The 23,487-nt window shown below is 43.8% G+C and overlaps 1 protein-coding gene across 1 annotated transcript in view; it reads left to right on the plus strand.

Annotated features, from left to right (window-relative positions):
- The first annotated feature begins 1,387 nt into the window (after positions 1-1,387).
- LOC144090594 (protein TANC1-like) overlaps positions 1,388-23,487 on the plus strand; it is a 28,896-nt gene continuing 6,796 nt past the window's right edge. Inside the window, exons 1-17 of the mRNA XM_077622224.1 lie at positions 1,388-1,467; positions 2,843-2,912; positions 3,578-3,697; positions 4,865-4,942; positions 7,376-7,509; positions 8,868-9,108; positions 11,204-11,461; positions 12,498-12,653; positions 13,904-14,158; positions 14,944-15,062; positions 16,154-16,385; positions 17,227-17,393; positions 19,626-19,934; positions 21,477-21,677; positions 21,743-21,846; positions 22,475-22,583; positions 22,691-22,813. Coding sequence (XP_077478350.1) covers positions 2,846-2,912; positions 3,578-3,697; positions 4,865-4,942; positions 7,376-7,509; positions 8,868-9,108; positions 11,204-11,461; positions 12,498-12,653; positions 13,904-14,158; positions 14,944-15,062; positions 16,154-16,385; positions 17,227-17,393; positions 19,626-19,934; positions 21,477-21,677; positions 21,743-21,846; positions 22,475-22,583; positions 22,691-22,813 — 2,673 coding nt within the window. The 5' untranslated portion in view covers positions 1,388-1,467; positions 2,843-2,845. The remainder of the gene's footprint in view (positions 1,468-2,842; positions 2,913-3,577; positions 3,698-4,864; positions 4,943-7,375; positions 7,510-8,867; positions 9,109-11,203; positions 11,462-12,497; positions 12,654-13,903; positions 14,159-14,943; positions 15,063-16,153; positions 16,386-17,226; positions 17,394-19,625; positions 19,935-21,476; positions 21,678-21,742; positions 21,847-22,474; positions 22,584-22,690; positions 22,814-23,487) is intronic.

Genomic DNA, 23,487 nt, shown 5'->3' on the forward strand with positions numbered 1-23,487 from the left:
CTAGCCGCTACCGTCTGTCTCAAAGGTAAGAACTCCATACAATAATATACAAAATAATGTCACATTTTATTGCAGATAATAAAATAAACCAGGATGATGTCCATCATGGACAGCACCTCCCACCCCCTGCATGAGTCTGTGGAGTCCCTCCGAAGCTCTTTCAGCAATAGACTGCTGCACCCTCACTGCAGGAAGGCGCGCTTCCGCAGATCCTTCTTCCCATCAGATGTCAGGCTCTTTAACAAAACAAATGGCTCAGTGTTAAGACCTACCGTATGTATACATGTACATCTATGTATATGTATGCCTATGTATGTATGCGTACATGTATATATGTGTATATGTACATGTACATGTAAATGTACATGTACGTGTACATGTATATGTATGACATTGATGATTCTATATATTGGATAACTTTATTCATCCCGTATTCGGGAAATTTCATTGTGACAGTAGCAAGAAAAGGCATAGTTATAAGTTAGACAGTACAGTCAAAGGCCGCAGAACAACAAAGCAAAAGCACAAAGTACAAAGCAAATCAAAGTCAATGGGATCATTAAGAATCATCAAATCATTGAAAAGCAGCAAAAACACAAAACGAGCTACGAGTTTTGGGAGCAAAAACGGATAGACTCAAAAAGACATAAAGTTGGACAAAAACTGGAACCACACACAGGAAGTCTTGGAACTTGGAATATAAAAATATATATATATATATATATATATATATATATATATATATATATATATATATATATATATATATATATATATATATATATATATATATATATATATATATATATATATATATATATATAAATAAATAAATAAATAAACTTACTTATGACCTATCTATTTATGTCTAAAATGCCTTTCCTATATCTGCATTCTCATCCGCTTGCTACTGTGCCAACGGAATTTCCCGAATACGGGATGAATAAAGTTATCCAATCCAATCCAACAAATCTACAAAGAAGACAAGACAAATCCTTATTTTTTTGCAAATTACTCATCTAAGTTTCTCAAGTTTAGAAATCGCAACCATCTTGTTTAATACAGACCTTTCACGTTACGCTGAAGTTCCAGCGCCGGAATAGTTCTACTTCCCGTCCTTTAAAACACGACATCCGGTTCCGGCTTTTGCTCGGTCCGTGTAGCATGTGCACGTGGAATCTTTCATTTTTTAGTATCAAATCCGCGTCTGCAAAACATTCTTCCCCAACAAGTGCGAATTAAGCGTTTGTGGAATTTAAACGTCGCAAGTTAAAGCTCGGCGAAATTCTTTTGGGTTCACTTTGGAGCGTAAACGGCTCGGTTAGCATAGCATAGCTTAGCTCGCCAGCGTTTTTACGTCGGCAACACGTCAGTGGAGAGGAAAAGTTTGAACGAAGAAATGCAAGAGGAGAAAGAAAGTCGGACGACGATTGGACGCCGTTTGCAAGATGGCTCGACAAAAAGAAGGTATTATTATGATTGTTAGTATTATTTGTCCCAATGGGAATGTGTGGGTTGGACATTCGATTATTGGAAATAGTATTCTAAAACCTGCGTCAAATAATTTGAGCGGTTAAAGCTAGGGAATCCAAGTTTTAAAAAAATCTCAATATCTTTATTAACTGGAGTTAGAAATCAATACAATGAGAACACAAACTCAATTATTCATTAATTTGATCGCCCAAATTAGGTCATCAAAAATTCTTTATCTACATGACTTACTCGCATCATATTATCCATTTTTCAGACTATAATTCACATTAAACAAAGAATATCCATTAAGAGGGGGGAAAACAATTCAGATTTTTGGGAGGGCAATATTTTATTTAATATGAAACCAAGAGCAAACACGTTAAAGTAAGAACAATAAAATGGACAACGACGGGATAAATACGCCTCTGTTAACATAAGATTTTCATGTACTATAGTCTAAAAAAGTGTGATTTATAGTCCAAAATTCCAGTATATAACGCACGTCCCAATTAATTGCTGATTACCGTATTTTCTCGCATATGCGCCGTATTTGTCGCTAAAAAAATGATAACTGAATTAAGGGTACGACTTAAAAGCGTACAAAATAGGCTTAACATGCACGAAACGCAAGACAATGCGGTCGATACGGTCATTTATTTCAAAATAGAGAAAAGCAGATAGAAAACAAAAATAATTTTGACATCTTGGAATGAAATTCTAGGAAAAAAAAATCAGCGTGGATTTCCAAATTTTTATTAACTTACCAAAAAAATGTAATAAACCAAAACTTTCCCCCAGAACAAAATCTGCGATGTAGTGAAGCCGCGATATTCGAGGGATTACTGTACTTTGCGATTTTTTTTTCTGCTATTATTAAGATTTTTTTTTTTGAAGTTCATAAAAATGTGAAAATGCACGTTGAATCTCGTAAGCGGAAGCCACTCCCCCTGTCCTCCGCTTGCGACTAGGACTCAGCACTGGAGTAAAAAAATACATTTTTTTATTAGGGTTGACCCTACATGGCGATTTTTCAATAAGTGCACCTGATTTTTGTACTGAAATGTCCTCCACTAATAACGGCTCTTGAACTAGATCTTGTGGCAAAAGCCATTGTTTCTTTAAGAGGGCACACCATCAAATATTAATACATCAAAATCAGGGCATCAAAGTCATACGCACGCACGCACATACGTACGCGCTGGCCGACTCTCCGTCACACAGAAAAGGTCGACGGAGTCGTTGAAATCGACCCCAAGACGAACGTTTAGGAGAATAAAACCCACCATTTTTCTATTTTGGAATCATATCAATGTCATTTTTTTTGCTCTACTACTAAAGGAATCGTGTTTGTGTTCTTGAATTTTTTTAGAGAATGTTCAAGGCGGTGTTTGGACAAAACAAGCCGAAAGGAGCGGAAAGCGGCGGACAAAAACATCGGGGTGAGTGCCAAGTTTTGATAATTATGCATTCATATTTTGGAGGATGAGTTATTTGACGAGGAGAAGGTTTGGGTGGGCTTAGCCTCATTTCCAGAGGGTCACGTGAAAATATGACCTAGTATGACACAGATTCGCGTTTTCTTGCGGGGATATGATTTCATCGGAATTTTTTGGGGTGACCATTGATGTGATGGGCGTCCAATCTTGTTTAATAAATGAACGAAAATTGAAAAAATGTCACCTCGATAGATGCATATTCAGCCTGTTGTTTTCCTACTCTCATTATTTGAACAAAAACATACAGTTTTAAAAAAATGCCACCATAAAGTGTCCATTTTGGAATAGCTATCCACGGCTGGGATATGCTCCAGCACCCCCGCGACCCTTCTGAAGAGAAACGGGTTGGAAGATGAACATAGTGACCACCATGGTTTCATTTTGGGTACAAATGGGAGTAGAATTATGAAAAGGCAAACAGCAAATGGTGTTTTTTGTGGGTTTTTTGACGGGTGTCGCTGGAGAAATTCTCTCCCGGATGAATATTTTATCGTGTGCCGCTTGCGGGAGGAACAGCGTTGCTCTCGTTAAAAGGATGGCGCTCAGCTCCGGTCAGGTTGGACGCGGGGGGCCGTCCATGGCAGTGATGGACTTTCTGTTTTGCGCAGGTTTGGAGGCGCGTCCCGCCAAGACGCTGACCAGGGGATTGTCCGTTTCTCTGCCGTCCTCGCCGCTGCTGCCTCGCCATGACGACGTCGTTCCATCCCACTCGTGTGCCGGGTTCCCAGGTGGGTGGGACTTGGAATTAGGAGTTTGGTTGGAGGGGGCGGGGTCTCCATGGGCACGTGAGTGGCAGATTGTTGCGGTAAATGATTGAAGAGGATGGCTTGGGGCCGGGATGGTCACGTGAGTCGGTAGAGCTGATACAGTCGTACCTCTACTTACAAATGCCTCAGGTTACAAAATTTTCAGGTTAGAAAATTTTCAGGTGACAACATTTTCAGGCGACCAAATTTTCAGGTCACAAAATTTTGAGGTCACAAAATTTTCAGGTCACTAAATTTTCAGGTGACTACATTTTCGGGTGACTGAATTTTCGGGAGACTGAATTTTCGGGTGACTGAATTTTTGGGTGACTGAATTTTTGGGTGACTAAATTTTAGGGTGACTAAATTTTCAGGCTACAAAATTTTTACGGTACGAAATTTTCAGGTGACTAAATTTTCAGGTTTCTAAATTTTCAGGCTACAAAATTTTTACATTACGAAATTTTCAGGTTACGAAATTTTCCCTTTAAAAATGCATTAGTACTCCCTATTAAAACCATGAATATGGAGGTGAGATTTGTGAATCGGGGGCGGCTTATACGAGAGAAATGGTCAAATTCAACGATTTTTAGGCCATTTTAAGGGTGCGTCTTATACGCAGAGGTGGCTAATATGCGAGAAAATACGGCATAAATTAATCTCAAGTGAATTCAATTGCCCCTCCCTGTCCAAACGGATTGGACAGCTGTGGTCGTCAGCCTCAAATTATTGACATCCATGCATAGACTGAAAGCACACACTAGGTGGCAGCAGATCACCTCGACTTCCACTGCCTTCTATCTGTCAGGGAAATGATCATCCTTCATTGCCATTGACGGCAATAGACGTCCGATATCCCTGGGTGGGGGCAACATTCATCCGGCCCCTCCTAGTCTAAACGGATTAAAAATCAGGGGGGATCCACTTCCTGCCTCAGACGTTGCAGAAATTTAGATGAAAAACTACGGGCATGAACGATGAAAATGTTTATGTATTTGCTCATATGTAAATTTGGATGTGATTGCAAATTCATGGCAGATTTTTTTCTCTCTCTCTCTCTCTTGGACTTTCTTTTCCTCCCCCCTCCCATCTGGTCTTCTCTCCCTCCCCCTCTCCTCCTCTCCTCCTCCCCTCCGCCGCGGCCCGAAGGACGGCATGTGGAGGGCCGGCGCCAGCGGAGAGGACCGCTCGTCGTCGCCTCCCGCCGCGGCGAGACACGCCTCGGAGGTAGGTGAAAGCGTCCACGTCGCCCCCCCCCCCCCCACCACGATCGATTACGGTAAAGCCGATCGAGGCCGACGACCGACCTGCCCGCGTGCGTGGCGTTTGACCGTCGCCGTCGGCAACTTCTCCCGTCGAAACGGCGACCGTTCGGATCTGGGTTTTCGATCGCAATGCGGACGAGCAGATTTTTACATTTTTCATTTTTTTTTGTCAGGCGTTTTCAATCCCGGTTGCTAGGCGCCTTTCAGCTTCCCGTTACCCATGGCAACAGTGGACGGTTTAGCGGATGGTATCGAACGCGGACGGTACTTGGCGCCGGGCTGACTAAATGCAAAGTTTTTTCGTCTTTTGCGACCCCTCCCCCCCCATGCCGCCGTCCTCCCAGTTCGCTCGCAAGCTGTGAAGTGAGAAGTGCGTAGAGGAAGGCTCTAATTGGACAGCCTGGCCAAGACAAACGTGCGCCGGCTTGCCCGTTCAAATCGGCCTCGGTCGTCTCCGGGCTGCGACACCAGGACAATTTTTGGCGACACTCGAAGCCTTGGCGAGGCAAGTGACTATTTTGGCTCATCTAAAAAGAAAAAGTCAACTTTAATAGGATGCGCTCGCTCGTTTTTTTTATGGCGTAGGGCTGTTTTTTGCCACGAGCAATGCGGGCGATGGCCTAGGGCGCCATTTATTTTAGGGCGGACGAGAAACTATTTTTCTTTTCAATTATGTTACCAGGTGTTTAGACTGTTAGCTCTCATTTCGACATCAAATTAGCGGTAGGAAAGTTGTCGGAGGAGGGATTGGCTCCGCCCCTTACGCCAGTAAAGTGTCACTGTGTCCATTTTTTTGTCTTATGATGTAATTAATAATTGACGATGACGCATCACAGGAAAAAAAAGTCGTTTATTTTTTTTTGCTAAAGTGACATTAAATGAGAGAAGATATAATTATATTTAAGCATGTCTTTGATAAACATAACTGATATCATATTAAGAATGTTTATTGGGTGTTTGTGTGTTTTGGGAGAAATGGAATGTGGATGCTTTGCTCCCATAAGGCCTTTTCTGTAGGTTGTGTGAAGTTTACATGCTTGCGCGGCTTTTCTCTGGCTACTCCGTTTTCCTCCCACATCCGCAAAACTAGCATGCTAGGCTAATTGTACGCTAAATTGTCCTTGGATATGATTTCAATTGGTTATTTTTGGGGTCCTCTGGTTTCCTCCCACATTCCAAAAGCTAATATAATTGTATGCTAAATTAGCAAACACTAGCTATGATGGTACCCGGACATTTCGTCGACGGACATTTCGCCGACGGACAATTTTCGTTTTATTTATTGCCTTTTATTTTAATGTCAAAGTAAAAACTCTCTCTCTCATGATTATAATTTTGAGAGAGAGATATTACCTGGTTGATAATAATTATTTATGCAACAAAACAATTGTTCGCAAGGTTGAGGTTAGGTTAACCCTAACCCCTAACCCTAACCACTATCCCCTAACCCAGGGGTCGGGAACCTTTTTGACGAAGAGAGCCACAAACAATTCATATTTTCCAATGTTATTCCTTGTGAGCCATACTATGAATTTAAAAGTCAAATACATACATGTAAACTAGTGCCTTTTCAATTTTTTTTTTGTAATTTCACCACTTTTAAAGTGGAAAAAAATGAATATTTTTTTAAAAGATTCTTATGCTGTTCCTAATCAAAGAGAGGATGCATTCCAGAAGAGTCTACTGCAAAAAAAGAAGAAGATTAAAGCAGTTCTAGATGTAATATCTCAGTTCTGTCACCAGCGATTTCCATATTTTAGCTCACAGGTTATCAAAGAGCCAGATGCACCCATCAAAAGAGCCACATGTGGCTCCCGAGCCATAGGTTCCCTACCCCTGCCCTAACCCTAATTCTAACCGCTAACCTTACGAATTGTCCGTCGACGAAATGTCCGACGACGAAACGCCGGCGACGAAATGTCCGGTTGACGAAACGTCCGGTCACGGCTATGATTGGTTGTCTCCTTTTGAGGATAAGCGGTTGAGAAAATGAATGAGTGAATAAGAGGAGTGCCTTATATGGAATTAAGAGAGTGTGGGAAAGAAAAAAAGAAGAATGAGAGCCAACGACGCAAAGATGTGTGCGAGGCGGCGTGAGCTGTTCTTGTTATCCGAGATGTTCTGTCATCGTGTTGGGATGCCTACTCAATATGCGTGTTACTCAGCCAACGCCAGGCTAAAGACAAGAAGAAGAAGAAGAAGAAGAGCGCATCGCTACAACGGGGAAATGTCACAAATGGTGGGCTGCGATTTCATCCTTTGGCCTCGTTGTCGGAGGGTCGGAGGTCAAAATTGGGCTGACGCCGCGGTTCCTTTTCCAACTTCGCGAGTTGCCTTTTAAGTGGCGGTGAACGAATTGCAAAATGACATTTTGTGGACGCTGTTTGTTTTGCAGAGCTCCACGCGGAGCCCCGGCCGCCAGGCTCCTCCCCTTCTTCCCAGGAACTGATGACCAGATTATGCTTCTTATTGGGAGAAGGCACGCCCGGCCAAATTAGCTCCCCCATGGAAGACAGGAAAGAAAAGAAGGTAAGAGTCACCATTCAAATGACATTTCATCGCTTTATAAGCCTGGCGGGCCACCTCTCCCCGTCAGAAACGCGTGTACCGTGGCCCATTTAGCCAGCCTCGTTTCGCCACCTGAGCTCCGAGATGGCGGGGGGGGCGGGGCTCCGATGAATTAGACCGTAAGGCCGGGGGGGAAAAGCAAGTGATTGGCTTCTCCCTTGCATAAATGTTGCATCAGCGGCGAGGAGACCCCCAACGCATTGGAGCGAACCGCCGAGATAGAAAGAGCTTTTATTTATTTTTTCTCCCTTAGACTAACAAAAGCGGTCGAGCGTCTTCTTCTGTGCAAACATTTCAAGGTTGGCTTCTCATTTACAGAAAGGGAATCAAAATGGCTACTTGGAAATGAGACTTTGGCACAAGCCACACCTGCGGCCTCCGTTCTTTATGCCATTCATTCATTAGACCGATCGCGAGGGTCGCAGGGGGTGCTGGAGCCCATCCCGGCCAATTCCAGGGCATCATGAGACCAACAACCAATCGCTTTTACCTGAGCACCATTTAGAGAAATCACCTGTCTTTGGGATGTGGGAGGAAATTCTGATAACCCGGAGATAACCCACGCAAGGCTGGGAGAACACGCAAAAGGGAGGTCCGAACTTGGAATTGAACCATTCATCTAAGTCACAGGTGTCAAAGTGGCGGCCCGGGGGCCAAATCTGGCCCGCTGCATCATTTTGTGCGGCCCGAGAAAGTAAATTATGAGTGCCGACTTTGTGTTTTAGGATCAAATTTAAATGAAGAGCATAGATGTATATTAAATTTCCTGATTTCCTCCCCATTTAAATCAATCATTGTCATTTTTTAATCCATTTTTTCTGTGTTTTTAGTTCAAAAATCCTTTTGTAAAATCTAAAAATATATTTTAAAAAAGTGAAAATAAACATTGTTTTAGATCTATGAAAAACGGAATATTCAGGCCCTTTACTTCAGTTCATTTAATCCGTTTATAAAAAGAAATCTAAATATTATATCTAAAATGGTCCGGCCCACATGAAATCGAGTTGATGTTAAAGCGGCCCGGATTCTATGCGAGAAAATTCCGTAACTGTGTGCCTTGTTTATACTATAATCCATTTTTTCTCACTGGTTTTGGGGGAATCACTCTGATGTTGGAAATCATTATTATTATTTTGAATGCAAAAACAACGATCTATTTACGGAGCGTGCTCAGAAAGGTGTGGTGAGTCACGGGGCAACGAATGGATTCGACGCGGGGTAAACAAAGAAAGGCTTTTCCGTGGGATTGGCGGAACGTGATTGTTTATCCGATGGAGCCGTCTGTCTGGAAAAGTCACGTGACTTTGCTTCCTTTCCAGGGCGACGCCCCCGCCCACGGAGGCAGCCCCAGCTCCACGCTGACCCCCAGCACCGGCTCTCCTTGTCCCGGGAGCCCCTCGTCTAGCTCGGGCGGCGGCGCCTGCCGAGCCCTGGCCCCGCCTCCGACCCGCGGCCCCGCGCGCAACGCCGCTCAATGCCACCTGGTCGGCGAGGGGGGCCTCGGCCCACCTGCGCTAAGCCCCACCTCCACCCTGGAGAGCAAAGACAGTGGAATCATAGGTGAGTGTCATCATTATGCAGTCTATTCGTTGGGGTCACGGGGGGTGCTGGAGCCTATCCCAGCTAACTCGGGGCACCAAGGAGGGGCCACTCTGAATAAGTTGCTGGCCAATCACAGGGCACAAAGAGACAAACAGCCAATCAATCTCCACTAGGGGCAATTTAGCGTACAATTAGCCTAGCGTGTTTGTTTTTGGGATTCATTCATTCATTATCTATAGCGCCTATCCTCACAATTTTCGGAGGGGGTGCTGGAGCCTATCCCAGCTAACCAGGGGCACCAGGCAGGGTCCACTCTGAATTGGTTGGTGGCCAATCACAGGGCACAAAGAGACAAACAGACAATCACTCTTCACTAGGGTCAATTTAGCATACAATTAGCCTAGCGTGTTTGTTTTTGGGATTCACTCATTCATTATCTATAGCGCCTATCCTCACAATTTTCGCAGGGGGTGCTGGAGCCTATCCCAGCTAACTCGGGGCACCAAGGAGGGGCCACTCGGAATTAGTTGCTGGCCAATCACAGGGCACAAAGAGACAAACAGCCAATCACTCTTCACTAGCGTCAAATTAGCGTACAATTAGCCTAGCTTGCATGTTTTCAGAATTCATTCAATATCAATACTGCCGATTCTCACAGTTTTCATATGGGGTGCTGGAGCCTATCCAGCCATTGGCCACCCTGAATTGGTGGCCAGCCAATCGCAGGGCATAAGGAGACAAACAACCAATCACTCTTCACTAGGGGCAATTTAGTGCAAAATTAGCCTAGCCTGTTTGTTTTTGGGATTCATTCATTCATTATCTATAGCGCCTATCCTCACAATTTTCGCAGGGGGTGCTGGAGCCTATCCCAGCTAACTTTGGGCGCCAACCAATCATAGCTAGGGTTTTCTAATTCAGTATAAAATTAGATCAGCATGTTTTTAGAACGTGGGAGGAAACTGGAGGACCCAGAGTGAACCCCCACAGGCATGCAAACTCTGCAGCGGTGGACCGACCCGGATTCGAACCCAGAACCGCGAGGCTGCGACGCAGTCAATTCCCAGCATATTATCGAAACTGGCGATATTCTGTACGTTGCCGCGATGAAGAAATGCGTTGGAGAACAAATTTGGACGGGGCGGTCTTTTTGTCCCGGTGTAAAAGTATAGCGCCGTCGGTGGCGGATTGCGCTCGGCTTGTGCCACTTCAGCCTGGAGCCTTCAATTCCCTGCTGTCGAAAGTGGGACACGGCTGTCTTTCTTGCTTATGGGCCCGATGCTCCTAAAATAGGACACTTTTTTTTCTTTACTCCTCTTCTGGAAATAGATTTTTATTTATAGTTGACGACTTAAGGGCAAAAGACGACATCCAGAAAGATCAAAACGTTCATTAATGAGGATTTTTTTTTCGATGGGAACGTTGGTTTATTTTGTTCAGGGTGCCGGTGTTGTTGCTTTGAATTTTTCTGTTTTTAAGGGATCGCTGCTTTTTAAAGTGGTTTACTACTTTTTGATGAGCCCGTGCTTTGGCACCCTCTTGTGGTAGACGGAGGTATTACAGAAAGAGCGGAATAAATTGAATACATGAAGTGGCTTTTAAAAAAAATGAAATTCCAATTTTTGCTTTCCATTTTAAAATATATCTTCTGTATTTTTTTTTTAAAATTAAATCGCAATTTTTGTTTTTCATTTTGAAATTTATAATTTGTATTTTGGGGGGAAAATGTAATCCCAATTTTTGTTTTTCATTTTAAAATATATCTTCTGTATTTTTGATAGTTTAAATCGCCCCAGTATAAAAATGCACAATGAAGTGTAAAAAAATATATAAAGGCATTTAAAAAACGGACAGAAATTGCATTTTCGGGGTAAATTTCTTAACTGATCAAAAACCAAGAAAAAACATGATACCTTAAACCAAAAGTCAAATGAACAATAGCAGACTAAATAGACATTTACAGTTTTTTTCATATTGTAGCCTAAAAATCCTCACCAAACTTTGAATAAAGTGCGACTTATAGTCCGGAAAATACAGAAATGAGTTGAGAATAGCCATTGCTAATTGCAACTGCTTACCTTGACTAACGAGCAACTTCTGATCTGCTTTTCAGCGACCATCACGAGTTCTTCCGAGAACGAGGAGCGGAGCGTCTCCAGTTCGGATCTGACCGCCGACGAAGCCCCCGGTGGCGCCATTGCTGCCGCCGCCGCCACCGACAAGCGCCCGGCCCCCCCTCGGGGTCACCGGTCCCCCGCCAGGGCGGACATCCGAGAGCCCAGGACGCCGCCGGCGCCCAAGCGAGCCCTCCCGCAGCAGCACGCGGGGAACGCTCGCTCCCTCGGGATGCCCCGCCCAAATTCCGTGGCAGGTATTGCTCTTTTATTCTCTTCATTTTGGGCCATTTAGAGGGAAAATAGAGAAAACAGATACATTTTATTCATTATTTTGATGTCTATGAACGAAATTCAAGCTAAAGATAAACCGTATATTGCTTAAAACGTGAAAAAACGTACCTCGGGATGACAAACGAGAGCGCTACGGACACACTTCCTGGTTGAACTGCTCACATGACCTCCTTTTTAATTTTGTCTACGTGCAGGCAACACACTTTCCGAGTGTGCAATCCAGCAAAATCGATTTATACAGTATCGTAGAAATACCACGTGCAAAGATTTTTCTTAAGATTTTCCCTTCAAAGTAAAACATTTGTACTCCCTATTAAAACCATCAATATGGAGGTGAAAATTGTGAATCAGGGGGCGGCTTATACGAGGGAAATTGTCAAATTCAACCATTTTAAGGCCATTTTAACATTGCGGCTAATATGCGATAGAATTGAGATTTTTTAAAAATGCTTACATGATGATTATGATTTACCAAAAGTCTAAAGTACTAAGTACTAAAATGAAATTGTGTGCAGTTGAGCTGTAAAATCCGCTGTACGAGTGGGTGGGTGGGTGGACGACAAAGGCGGGCGTGGGTGCCAATAATGCGCTTCTTCTTCTTTATTCAATTTGTCGGGTATTAATGTTCACTTCCCGGAATGGTCCGTTTTCATATCGAGGTGGACCCGATCCCGTGGCGTGATCAAAAATCGGTCCTATTCGCTCATTGGCTGCCATTGGTTGACTGTTAAATGAAAATTTCGTGCACAAATGATGGTTGCTTTATTTTTGAACAAAGCCAAGCAAACATTGGCGTCCAATCCCCGTCTGGATTGGACGCGCGGCGCCGTCAATGGCAGTCCAACGAGCTAAGCCGACACGCCGCGTACGCCGTTCGCTTCCATTTGGCGAGGTCGCCGAGTATTCGCGGAAGAGACGACGGCTCCCGTTTCCATGGCAACAAGAGCGAATCGGTCCCGTTTGAAGTTTTGACCTTCTTCTTGGCGTCTCTCCGGACAGCGAGCGGCTCCGCCGGGTTGGAGGATCTGACGTATCTGGAGCGCCAAGCGGCGGTGGCGGCGGCGGTGGCGGCGGCGGCGGCGGCGGCGGCGGGCCGGCACAGGGGCTCCGTTCGCAAGCTCAACGCAGCTGGGCGCGCTCACGACGACTCCAAAGGTACTTTTCTGTTGTGTGGAGTCATCTCCCTGGATTATTGCTGCGCCTAATGACATTTTTTCCTTATTTGCAAAAACACATGTAAATTGGATTCTGCTTTTTCTGCTGAATGAGCGTTTTCATTCTTCTCACGTGGCATGAAAGCCAAAGCCAACATGGCCTCGCTCATTTGAATTGTTGCTACGAACAAAGTAGAGCACGAATCGGGAGTGGATATTCCCAGAGAACGAATTTCTCAGTCCATCCCTGTCAAAAATCCCCCTGCTCCCATTTTTTGTATTCATTCATTTTTAGGACAGCCTAGCGTACAATTAGCCTAGCATGGATTGTTTTAATAGCTGTCAACCTAAGCCAATTGCTCCCCTTATCAATGATTGCAATTCCCCTTATTAAGTGATTTAAAAAAAACTTACAAATGCAACACAACAACATTTTGTCCAAAGTGGACGGTGTGCCCAATCAGTATGCACTAAACACAAGATTGTGTAGATGTCGCTGTATGACGCTGACAGCTTGACTGTCTGGGTACATTGCTTGCTGATGCGCTATAGTTATATCGTTAAAAAAAGCGCATATCATGCTTAAATCTAAAACAATATTAGCAGTCGACGATTTTGGTCTGCTAATAGTGACCGAGACGATCCGGATTAGAGCCCAAATGGGTAAAATCTGATTGGTTTTACGAAAAAAGTACTTAAAAAAAATCACATACAAAAGTTGTTATACGATGTACACAATTTGAAATGATTAAAAAAACGTATAAAATATGGATAAAACATAAGTTGACAGGTATGTGTTTTTGAGATGTGGGAGGAAAACAAAAGCATGCATGCTAAGCTAATTGTATGCTAAATTACCCTTATGAGTTTGATTAGTCATCTGTCTCCTTGTGCCCTGCGATTGGCTGGCCACCCATTCAGGGTGTCCTCCGCCCTGGTGCCCATAGTCAGATAGGATAGGCTCCAGCACCCCTTTGTGATGATAGGCGGTATGGATAATGAATGAATCCCAAAAACATGCATGCTAGGCTAATTGTATGCTAAATTCTCTATGGCTATGATTGCTTGTCCTTTATCTCCTCGTGCCCTGCGATTGGCTAATTCAGGGTGTCCCCTGCCTGGTGCCCGTCGTCAGCTGGGATAGGCTCCAGCACCCCACCCTGGAAAAAGAAAAAAAAAATGCAGTATTTTTTCTATTTATTATTATTATTAAGTATTTTTGCCACCTCTCCCTTTTGTCGCCCCCTGCAGGTCGATTCAAACAAGGCGAGATCATGTTAAAACCGCTGCTGTTCGAAGTGCCCGGCGCCGCCCCCGAAAAGCCTTTCGTGGGCCGGGATTGGCTCTTCGCCCGCCTGGACCAGGTCTTGAGGAAAAGCAGCAACTGCGAGGGAAGGGGCGCCGTCATCGTGGGGAACGCCGGCTCGGGCAAAACCGCCACCGTGTGGCGCCTGGTTGCGCTCAGCTGTCACGGGGCGCCGCCCGGCCCCGCGGCCTCTCCCAAACGTAAGCCGCCGCCGTCGCCGTGCTAAACGTTTTTGCCACGGATGCATTATTCATGGACACCTGCGCTGTATGTTGTCCTTTTTGATTGATATTCCGCGCGACGATGGTACCGCCGGCGCCTCTCCGCCTTCTAATATTAGATGGCTGCGTATTCTCTACACTTGCTTAAATATGTACTAATTAGCGGCAGCCGAGTGGAAAGCAAATTTTTCCCGCATACTTGACATCCGGCACTAGCGTGTTCTCGGGAGCATGAAAAAAGAGTAAAAAAATACCGTATTTTCACGACTATATGGCGCATCGCATTTAAAGGCGCAGTGTCAGTAACAAGTGCTATTTCTGTATTTGACACACTCACAGGACGCACCGTTTTTAAAGACGCAGCCAGGCATACGGACACATGCTAAAAACACGTTTTTAAAAAGGCAACGGAAGCAAAACTGAGTTGGGTTGTGCTTTATTTAGCCATTTTACAATGTACTCGCATCATCATCACCCACAAATCCATCAAAGTCCTCATTTTCGTGTGTCCGAATTGAACAAATGTCCAATGGTTGCAGGGGGTGCTGGAGCCTATCCCAGCCAACTACGGGCACAAGGAGAGAAACAAGCAATCCATGACTTGTGGCTAGGGACAATTTAGCATAGAATTAGGCTAGTATGCAGCGTTTTTCACGGACAAGTTGTTTTTGTTGCGACACACCTGCACGCACGCACGCCCGAGACTTCTACTAATGAGTACAAATGGCGCTTTTGCGCGGGTTGTCGCCTTTTGCTTTGCTCAGGTGGGGAAAAGCAGCGCAAAGGCGCTTCCAAGGCAGCTGCCGATTCACAAACGGACGCGGGTTCTGCTCCGGGAATGACGGATGAGAAGAAGGAATTTGCCAGAAGTCTGGCCAACAAGGTACCTTTCAACGCCACGTTTTCCCCGACATTGACCAATCACGTTTCACTGGCCCTTGGCGAAAAAGTTTGGACACCCCTGCTTTAAAGCATATCACATTATGTCAAAAGTATCATCTAACAACAGGAAAATTTCGAATTTGCGTCCTACGCGTTTTAAAAGACGGTTCCTTGGCACCAAGTGGCCAACAGATGGTGCCAAAGGCGATGCTTTTTTGCGTTGGCTTGAGCGCAAAAAACAAAAAAGAAACATCTAAAAAATTCCCAAATGAGCAGAAAGTTCCCAATTGAGCCAAATACGCAAGGCTTCACTTTATTTTTAGCTAATTTAGCATCCAAATGTACTTGGATGAAGAAAACAGCTATTTTATTTGTGGCTGAAGGAAACTATAGTTGGTTTGTCTTTGTTTTCTCATGCATATTTTGCTCTCTCATTATCACAAAGCTATTTTACATCATCATGGATGTATTAAATAATTGCGAGATGGACCTATTTTCCATATTTGCATCCAAGAAACCAGCGACTTGTGCACGTCTGACGTACGAGCGTAGCCTCAATGTCAGCTTCTTGCATCACGCGGTTGACATGCAGGCTTCTAAATTTACTAACATGACCTCAATAAGAGTTACCATGGGAACTCATGGGGCCAGATAGAGCCTGTTTATTCTGATGTATCGTTTATTTTCATGCGGAAGCTCAGAGAGCTGCTAAACCCAACGTGGAGGGACTCAAACTCGTGACTTTTTCCATAACTAAATTAAATTCTTCAAAAATATTCACGACCAGTGTAGTAGACATCACAATTTAGGATATCATATGCTAATTTTGTGACCTACATGAGACAACCTGTCATGTCCATGTCTTATTTATTATAATTTTTTAATTTGTATTTTTTTGTATGTTTTAAAAAAATAGTATTTTATTTTTTTTGTATTTTTTAAATGTTTAATTTTATTTTTTAGTATTTTTAAAAAAATATTTTATTTTTTTGTATTTTTTATTTTTATTTTTTTTGTATTAAATTTTTTTTTTAAATGAGCCAATATAGGCTTCTTAACAAGCCTCATGTTTTGCCCCTTGCGCTTGGACAGGTGGTGGCTTACCATTTCTGCCAGGCCGACAACACCTACACGTGCCTGGTGCCGGAATTTGTTCACAGCGTCGCCGCCCTGCTGGCCAGATCGCCTCGGCTGGGCCCGTACCGAGAGCTACTGATCCGGGAGCCCCCGCTGCAGAACGCCCTCAGCCTGCGCTCCTGCGTCCAAGACCCCGCCGCCGCCTTCCGAAAGGGGGTCTTGGAGCCCTTGGCCAATCTGCGCAAAGGTAAGAGTACCCGTATTTTTGGGCATATTAGCCGCCTCCGTGTATAAGCCGCGCCCTCAAAATTGGCTTAAAATGGTTGAATTTGACAATTTCTCGCATATAAGCCGCCCCTTGATTCCCAATTTTCACCTCCATATTCATGATTTTAATAGGGAGTACAAATGTGTTATTTTGAAGGGAAAATCTTTTTAAAAATTCATTGACGTCACGTGCTATTTCTGAGATACTGTATCAATCGATTTTGCTGGATTTCACATTTGGAAAGGGTGTTGCCTGCACGTAGACAAATTCAAAAAGGAAGTCATGTGACCACTACAACCAGGAAGTGTGTCTGTAGCGCTCTAGTTTGTCAGATGGTGCCCGGGGCACACACAAGTGAGTTTTTTTTTCCACGTTTTATGCAAGATACGTTTATTTTTTCTGGACTTTTATTCATAATAGTTGAAATTTGTCCTCTGTAGAGGACATTTGTAAAACTAAATATCTCCATCCAATCGCAATTGTGCTCTATAGAGGATATTCAGAGCTTTCCAATGATGCTAAATTTCTTTGGCATTATTCCAATTATACTTCACATAGATGGTGGATATTCAAACTAAATATGATTGGACAACATTTTTTACCTAGTTGTCAGGCGGCTAAACGAGCTAATATTACCTTGTCGTTGCAGGAAATGGGATTGTGCTAAATGATCCAAAATAGTGTCTTGCAGTAAAAAGGGTTCACGAGGACTTGCTGTATTTTATTACACATGAGCCGTCTTTATTTGTCTCTTTACTGGCTTGCTAACAGAATGCGCAATATGCTCATTTAATCAATGTGTGTGTGTGTGTGTTTTCAGAGGGAAGGCTGCCCGAAGAAGACTACATCATCTTGGTGGACAGCCTCAACGAGGCCGAGTTCCATAAACCGGACTACGGGGACACCATCGCCACCTTTATCACCAAAATCGTGGCCAAATTCCCCGTCTGGCTCAAGCTGGTGGTGACCGTGAGGACGGGACTCCTGGTGAGTGGTTTCAGTTTCACGTTTCGCATGGTCGGATTGGATGTCACTCGCCGGTCTCGTCCAGCGGCCAATCCGTTGTATCGTTCAATTAGTGATTGGGAAAGCTCCAAACCAAACTTTTGGGGGGGAAAAAATCAAAAATCCAAATGGGGTGTAAAAAATGAGTGGTTAGCGCGTCAGCCTCGCAGTTCTGGGGTCCTGGGTTCGATCCCAAGTGGTTCTTCGTGTGTGGAGTTCTGTTGCATGTTCGCCCCAGGTTTGCGTGAGTTTTTTTCGGGTCCTCCCACATTCCAAAACGCTTGCATGCTAGGCTAGGCTAGCTGATTTTAATTAAATCAACAACAACTAAAATCAGAAATGAAATTGAAATTCCCCCTCGCTATGATTGGTTGTCCTTTGCTCCTTGTGCCCTGCAATTGGCTATCCCCTGCCCGGTGCCCCTAGTGAGCTGAAATAGGCTCCAGCACCCCCTTGTGAGGATGGGTGATTCAGAAAATGAAATGGGTGTAAAAAAAAAAATACAATTAAAAAAAAAAAAAAAAAACATTTTTTTAAAGGGGCGGCTACATTTGTAGGCACGTGCTATCATCCCAAAGCACATTAAAATCACAATTTTACAGGGGGAGTGGCTTCCCCTTGCGAGTTTCAGCGTGGATTTTCACATTTTTATGAACTTACAAAAATGAAAAATTTCCCCCAGAAAAAAACGCGATGTAGTGAAGCCACGATATTCGAGGGATTACTGTACCTATGAATATGGCACAAGTTCACCACCTCTCCAAAAGGTGGAACGTGTCTTTTGGGTGCAGCGTCATGACTCCTTTTGATGAGTGGGAGCCATTCACGTTGAAAAATTGGAAAACCAAATGTGTGCGTAAGAAAAATGTGAGCGCTTCGAAGCCAGCTGCCACAGCCGCTATGGTCGCTACGGTGGCTACATTCGCTACAGTCGCCCGCCACTGCTTGAGTCACGGTCACACTATTTACTGTAGCGCCTCCCGTGACTCGGTGTGTATGACTCACTGGCATCTGAGCAACAGCTCCTCATTCAAGTGCTCTTAGATGATGCACAAAGGAAGCAGCCAACCTGGAATTCTTTAAATGTCGAGTCGCGGGGAGGCTGTGCTAACCAATTGAAAAAGGCGCCGTGCGGGTGTCAAACTCCCACAATCAGTGGCGGGCCGTCAGGGCCTTCAAGGCCTTCTCTTCTGGCCTAAGAAATATCTGAATCATATATTATATTTTGTCCAGCAATACTTATGAAATCATTCCAAATGGTCTGTTAGCTTCCTTTCATTGCTTTTCCCCCTGTTTGCACTGCTTCCAGATGTGTGTTTTCATATTGAAGCATTTAACCAATCACATTTCAGCCATTATTTGTTGCCAGGGTCAGAAATCTGCCTCAAGGCCTTCACAATCAGTTCTGCAGGCTTTGCTGCATTAAACATGAGTCGATAAGACTGTTGCTTTAACCAATCAGATTTCGAGTTGGCAACACCACAATGCCTTGTCGCAGGCGTAGGGATACGTCATTGCCTTATTGCAGGCTTAGGGATACGTCATCGCTTTCACCAACTATGATTGGCTAGAGATTAGCCAGAGCTACCAAACTGTATCTGGAGCGAGCTGCACAAGCAAATATATTGTTATGTTGATTTAAAGCCATTTTCAAGACGGACTATGCCAGAAATACGACAGGACAGGCTCGACTTTCAGCGTTAGCTTTGATGGCGATAGAAAAGAAGGAAGAAAGAAAGGAGGATGGATATTGTGTACAGTTAAAAAGGATTTTTGGTGAGTAAAATATGGCTATATTCCTAAATAATATTTCAACTGTGGGCCCGGTTCTGATATCTGAAAAGCTCCAGTGTTTGTATTTAATCACTAAATGCTGCTAGGAAGTGGATTTTAGTGCAATTTTTACCGTTTTGCCATTGACGGGAAATCACCTCCCTGCCTCGGTTGTAATGTCTGAAAAGCTCCAGTATTTGTATTTAATCATGAAATGCTGCTAGGAAGTGGATTTTACCCCATTTTTGTGCATTCATGTATTGATTATTTTTTATATGTCGCAGCTGTAGCTGCAGTCGAGGTTTTATAGCCATAAAATAGTTTTTGAGGGTTGGATTGATTCGTTGAAGGCGCTACGAGAAAATGCACGGACCGCCACTGTCCCACATTTATCAGAACGCGCTCCCAAGTCCAATCAATCTGTTGTTTTGTGCCCCCCAGGAAATAAGCACCCTGCTCCCGTTTTCGGGCATCTCGCTGGACATCCTCCCCGACAGCAGCGACTTGGGCGCCGACCTGAGCGACTACGTCCACCAGCGGGTGAGCGGCAGCGCCCGCATCGCCGCCAACGTGACCACGGCCACGGGCTCGGCCCCCGACCCGCTGCTGCTCAGCAAGTTCTGCAGTCAGCTGACCACGCGCAGCAACGGTTCCGTCCTCTACCTGCGGCTGACCCTGGATCTGTTCCACCGGGAGCAGCTGGCGCTCAAAGGCGGGAACTACCTGGTCGTGCCCGTGTCGCTGTCCGAGGTGAGTCGCCCCAAACTGGCGCAAACATCAGGTTTTTCCTCCCGTTATTTCTGCCTTTTGTCTGATATGTCCCTCTTGGCTCCGCCCCTTCGTCAACTTTAAGGCTCGCGTTTTGCCACGTCTTTGTGGGAGTTCTGTTTCCTGTAATGTTGTGTGACTCCCCTGTGTCATTTTTATTTTGTTATCTTTGTGCCAGTTTTTTTTTTTATGACTGTATTTTCTCGCATATTTGCCGCCTCCACGTATTAAGATGGCCTTAAAATCGTTGAATTGGACCATTTCTCGCGTATAAACCGCCCCTTGATTCACCATTTTCATGCCCAATTCATTATTTTTTCATTTGTCATTCCCTCTCATTTTTCTGCTTCCCGCTCCTGGCTTCCATTTCGCTTCGCTTTATGAGCATACAATTATTTTTAGCCTGTTTTGGGGATGTGGGAGGAAACCAGGGCACCTGGAGAAAACTCATACCAAGTCTGGGGGAAAACATGCAAACTCCACACAGTGAGGACCCACCTGCGAGGCCAACGCACTAAACCACAGGTGTCAAAGTGGCGGCCGGGGGCCAAATCTGGCCCGCCGCATCATTTTGTGCGGCCCAGGAAAGTAAATGATGAGTGCCGACTTTCTGTTTTAGGATCAAAATCAAATGAAGAGTATAGATGTACATTAGATTTCCTGATTTTCCCCCTTTTAAATCAATAATTGTCATTTTTTAATCATTTTTTTCTGTTTTTAGTTCAAAAATCATTTGGTAAAATCTAAAAATATATTTAAAAAAAGCTAAAATAAACATTGTTTTAGATCTATAAAAACGGAATATTCAGGCCCTTTAATCCAGTTCATTTAATTCATTTATTTAAAAAAAATCTAAATATTATTGTAAGTTTTTAATCATTTTTTTCAGTTTTTATTTCAAAAAACATTTTTTAAAATCTAAAAATAAATAAAAAAAGCTCAAATAAACATTGTTTTAGATCTATAAAAAACTGAATATTCAGGCCCTTTAATCCATTTTTTTTAAATCTAAATATTATTGTAATTTTTAATCAATTTTTCTGTGTTTTTAGTTCAAAAATCATTTTGTAAAATCTAAAAAAATATATTAAAAAAGCTCAAATAAACATTGTTTTAGATCTATAAAAAACTGAATATTCAGGGCTTTTAATCCAGTTCTTTTAATCTATTTATAAAAAATATATCTAAATATTATATCTAAAATGGTCCGGTCGGCCCACGTGAAATCAAGTTGACGTTAAAGCGGCCGCGAACCAACCCGAGTCTGACACCCTTGCACTAAACACTCAACCCCTACAGCCCCCCTATTTTTCTTTCTACCTTTTAATCCGCTCGTTTTCACGCTGCGTTGGTAACGGGCGGCCATCTTGGGAGGGGCGACGAGCGCGGCTTCTTTTACGGCGGCACCGCTAACGGCTAACTATAGCGATGCCTGCGTTTTCCCACCGTGTCGGAGCCCCTTTCGTCCCCGCCGTGGGTGATTTGGCCACGGGTCACAGGTCTCTGCGTTTGAACCCGCGTCAGGTGTACCTGCTGATGTGCCGCGCCAGCTTCCCGGACAAAGCGGCGTTCGAGCGAGCGCAACCGGTGCTCAACGTGGCCCTGGCGTCGCTGCACCCGCTGACGGACGAGCAAATGTTCCGCACGCTCAACGCCGGCGGCGTGAAGGGGGAGATGGAGTGGGACGACTTTCAGCGCAGACTCGACAGCCTGGCCGGCTTCATGGTGAGACTCGGGACCGGTTCTCGGGCTTCGGGGGACCCCCAACGAGCCTCTTTCCTTCCCTGCAGGTGAAGCGCAGAGATGGCACGCGCATGCTGTGCCACCCCACCTTCAGGGAGTGGCTGGTTTGGCGGGCAGATGGCGAGAGCAACGACTTCCTGTGTGACCCCAGGTCAGACTGACCACCGAAAACGGTCCAAAGGAGCATTATGTGGGATTAATTGGCGCTACTATTTCAAGAAACAGGTATTTTTGGGGGGTCAAAAGTCACACCGCTCAGAGAATGCACAATGGAAAGGAAAAATATGTATTAGGTGCACTGGAGTCACATTTTTTTTTTATTTTAGAACAAACATATGTTGAAGTAACAATGGCAGAATGGAGAACAACAGGATAAATAGTCATGTGTCAACATAACAGTTACACTTATAGTCCGGAAAATACGCCATGTCTAGTTTTCAATGGTAAAGTCAAGACGATCCCATCTTAAAAGTGAAATCTTCATTTTTTTTGAGTCTGCGTTTATACAACCGTAGTCAATCCCTCCACTTTCTTCAATTTGAAATGCAATATTGTTATGATAACACGGGATCATTGTCCATTGCCAAGTGCTTATCTGGCAACCCCAAGCGAAAGGGATAATGCACACTTCAAAATTTGGCTCCTGGTTGGATAATCCCGCTTTTGGCCCGTTTTACATATTGCTCCTTGGACAAAAACAATTCTTTACACTGGGGACATTTGTCCAAAGAAACTGTGTGTGTTTGTGTGCGTTTGTGTGTGTTTGTGTGTGTGTACAGGAGCGGCCATGCTCTCCTGGCGTTCATGTTCTCCAGACAAGAGGGCAAGCTGAACCGTCAGCAGACGATGGAACTGGGACACCACATCCTCAAGGCTCACATATTTAAGGTCTGGGAACATGAAACACACACACACACACACACAAACACACACAAATATATCTATATACTTTCCATGCCGGAATCTTGAAGTGTTTTTTTTTTGTGTGTGTGCAGGGTCTGAGCAAGAAAAGCGGGGTGTCGTCCACAGTCCTACAGGCCATGTGGGTGAACTGCAGCACAGACAGTCTCTCTGCGGCCCTGGCATCGCTACGCAACTTGTACACGCCTAACATCAAGGTGACATTTGAACGGCGTGGCCTTGAAAAATGCCAATTTTAGGTTTTCAGAGCAGACTTGGCCGCCATTGAACACTTTGTAGGGCATGGGAATATTTTTGATCATCAAAAAAACAACAGCACATATTAAGGTTAATATTCTGTCTGACATTATTCTCAGATTTCTCAGTATGAAGTCACGATTCTTAGAATAAATTCTTAGAATAGTCAGATTTCTCAGAACAAAGTACGAAATTTCAGAATAAAGTCAGATTTCTCAGAATAAAGTACAAATTTTCAGAATAAAGCACAAGTTTTCTGAATAAAGCACAAATTGTCTGACTAAAGTACGAATTTTCCGAATAAAGCACACATTTTCTGAATAAAGTACGAATTTTCAGAGTAAAGTACGAATTTTCAGAATAAAGCACACATTTTCTGAATAAAGTACGAATTTTCAGAATAAAGTACGCATTTTCAGAATAAAGTCAGAGTTCTGAGAATAAAATCTCTGAATAAAGTAAGAATTCTAAAATAGTCTGAATTCTCAGAAAATATCTCAGATTTAGATAAACTTTCACAAGTCAGAATTCTCATTAGAAATTCTGTATTCACAGAATCAATTCTGAATTCTCAGAAAAAGTCAAAAAAATTCTCAGAATTTTCAAGAATCAGAAATCTCCAAATACATTTTCA

This window comes from Stigmatopora argus, chromosome 2, assembly GCF_051989625.1.
Source record: "Stigmatopora argus isolate UIUO_Sarg chromosome 2, RoL_Sarg_1.0, whole genome shotgun sequence".
Taxonomy (NCBI): Eukaryota; Metazoa; Chordata; class Actinopteri; order Syngnathiformes; family Syngnathidae; genus Stigmatopora; species Stigmatopora argus.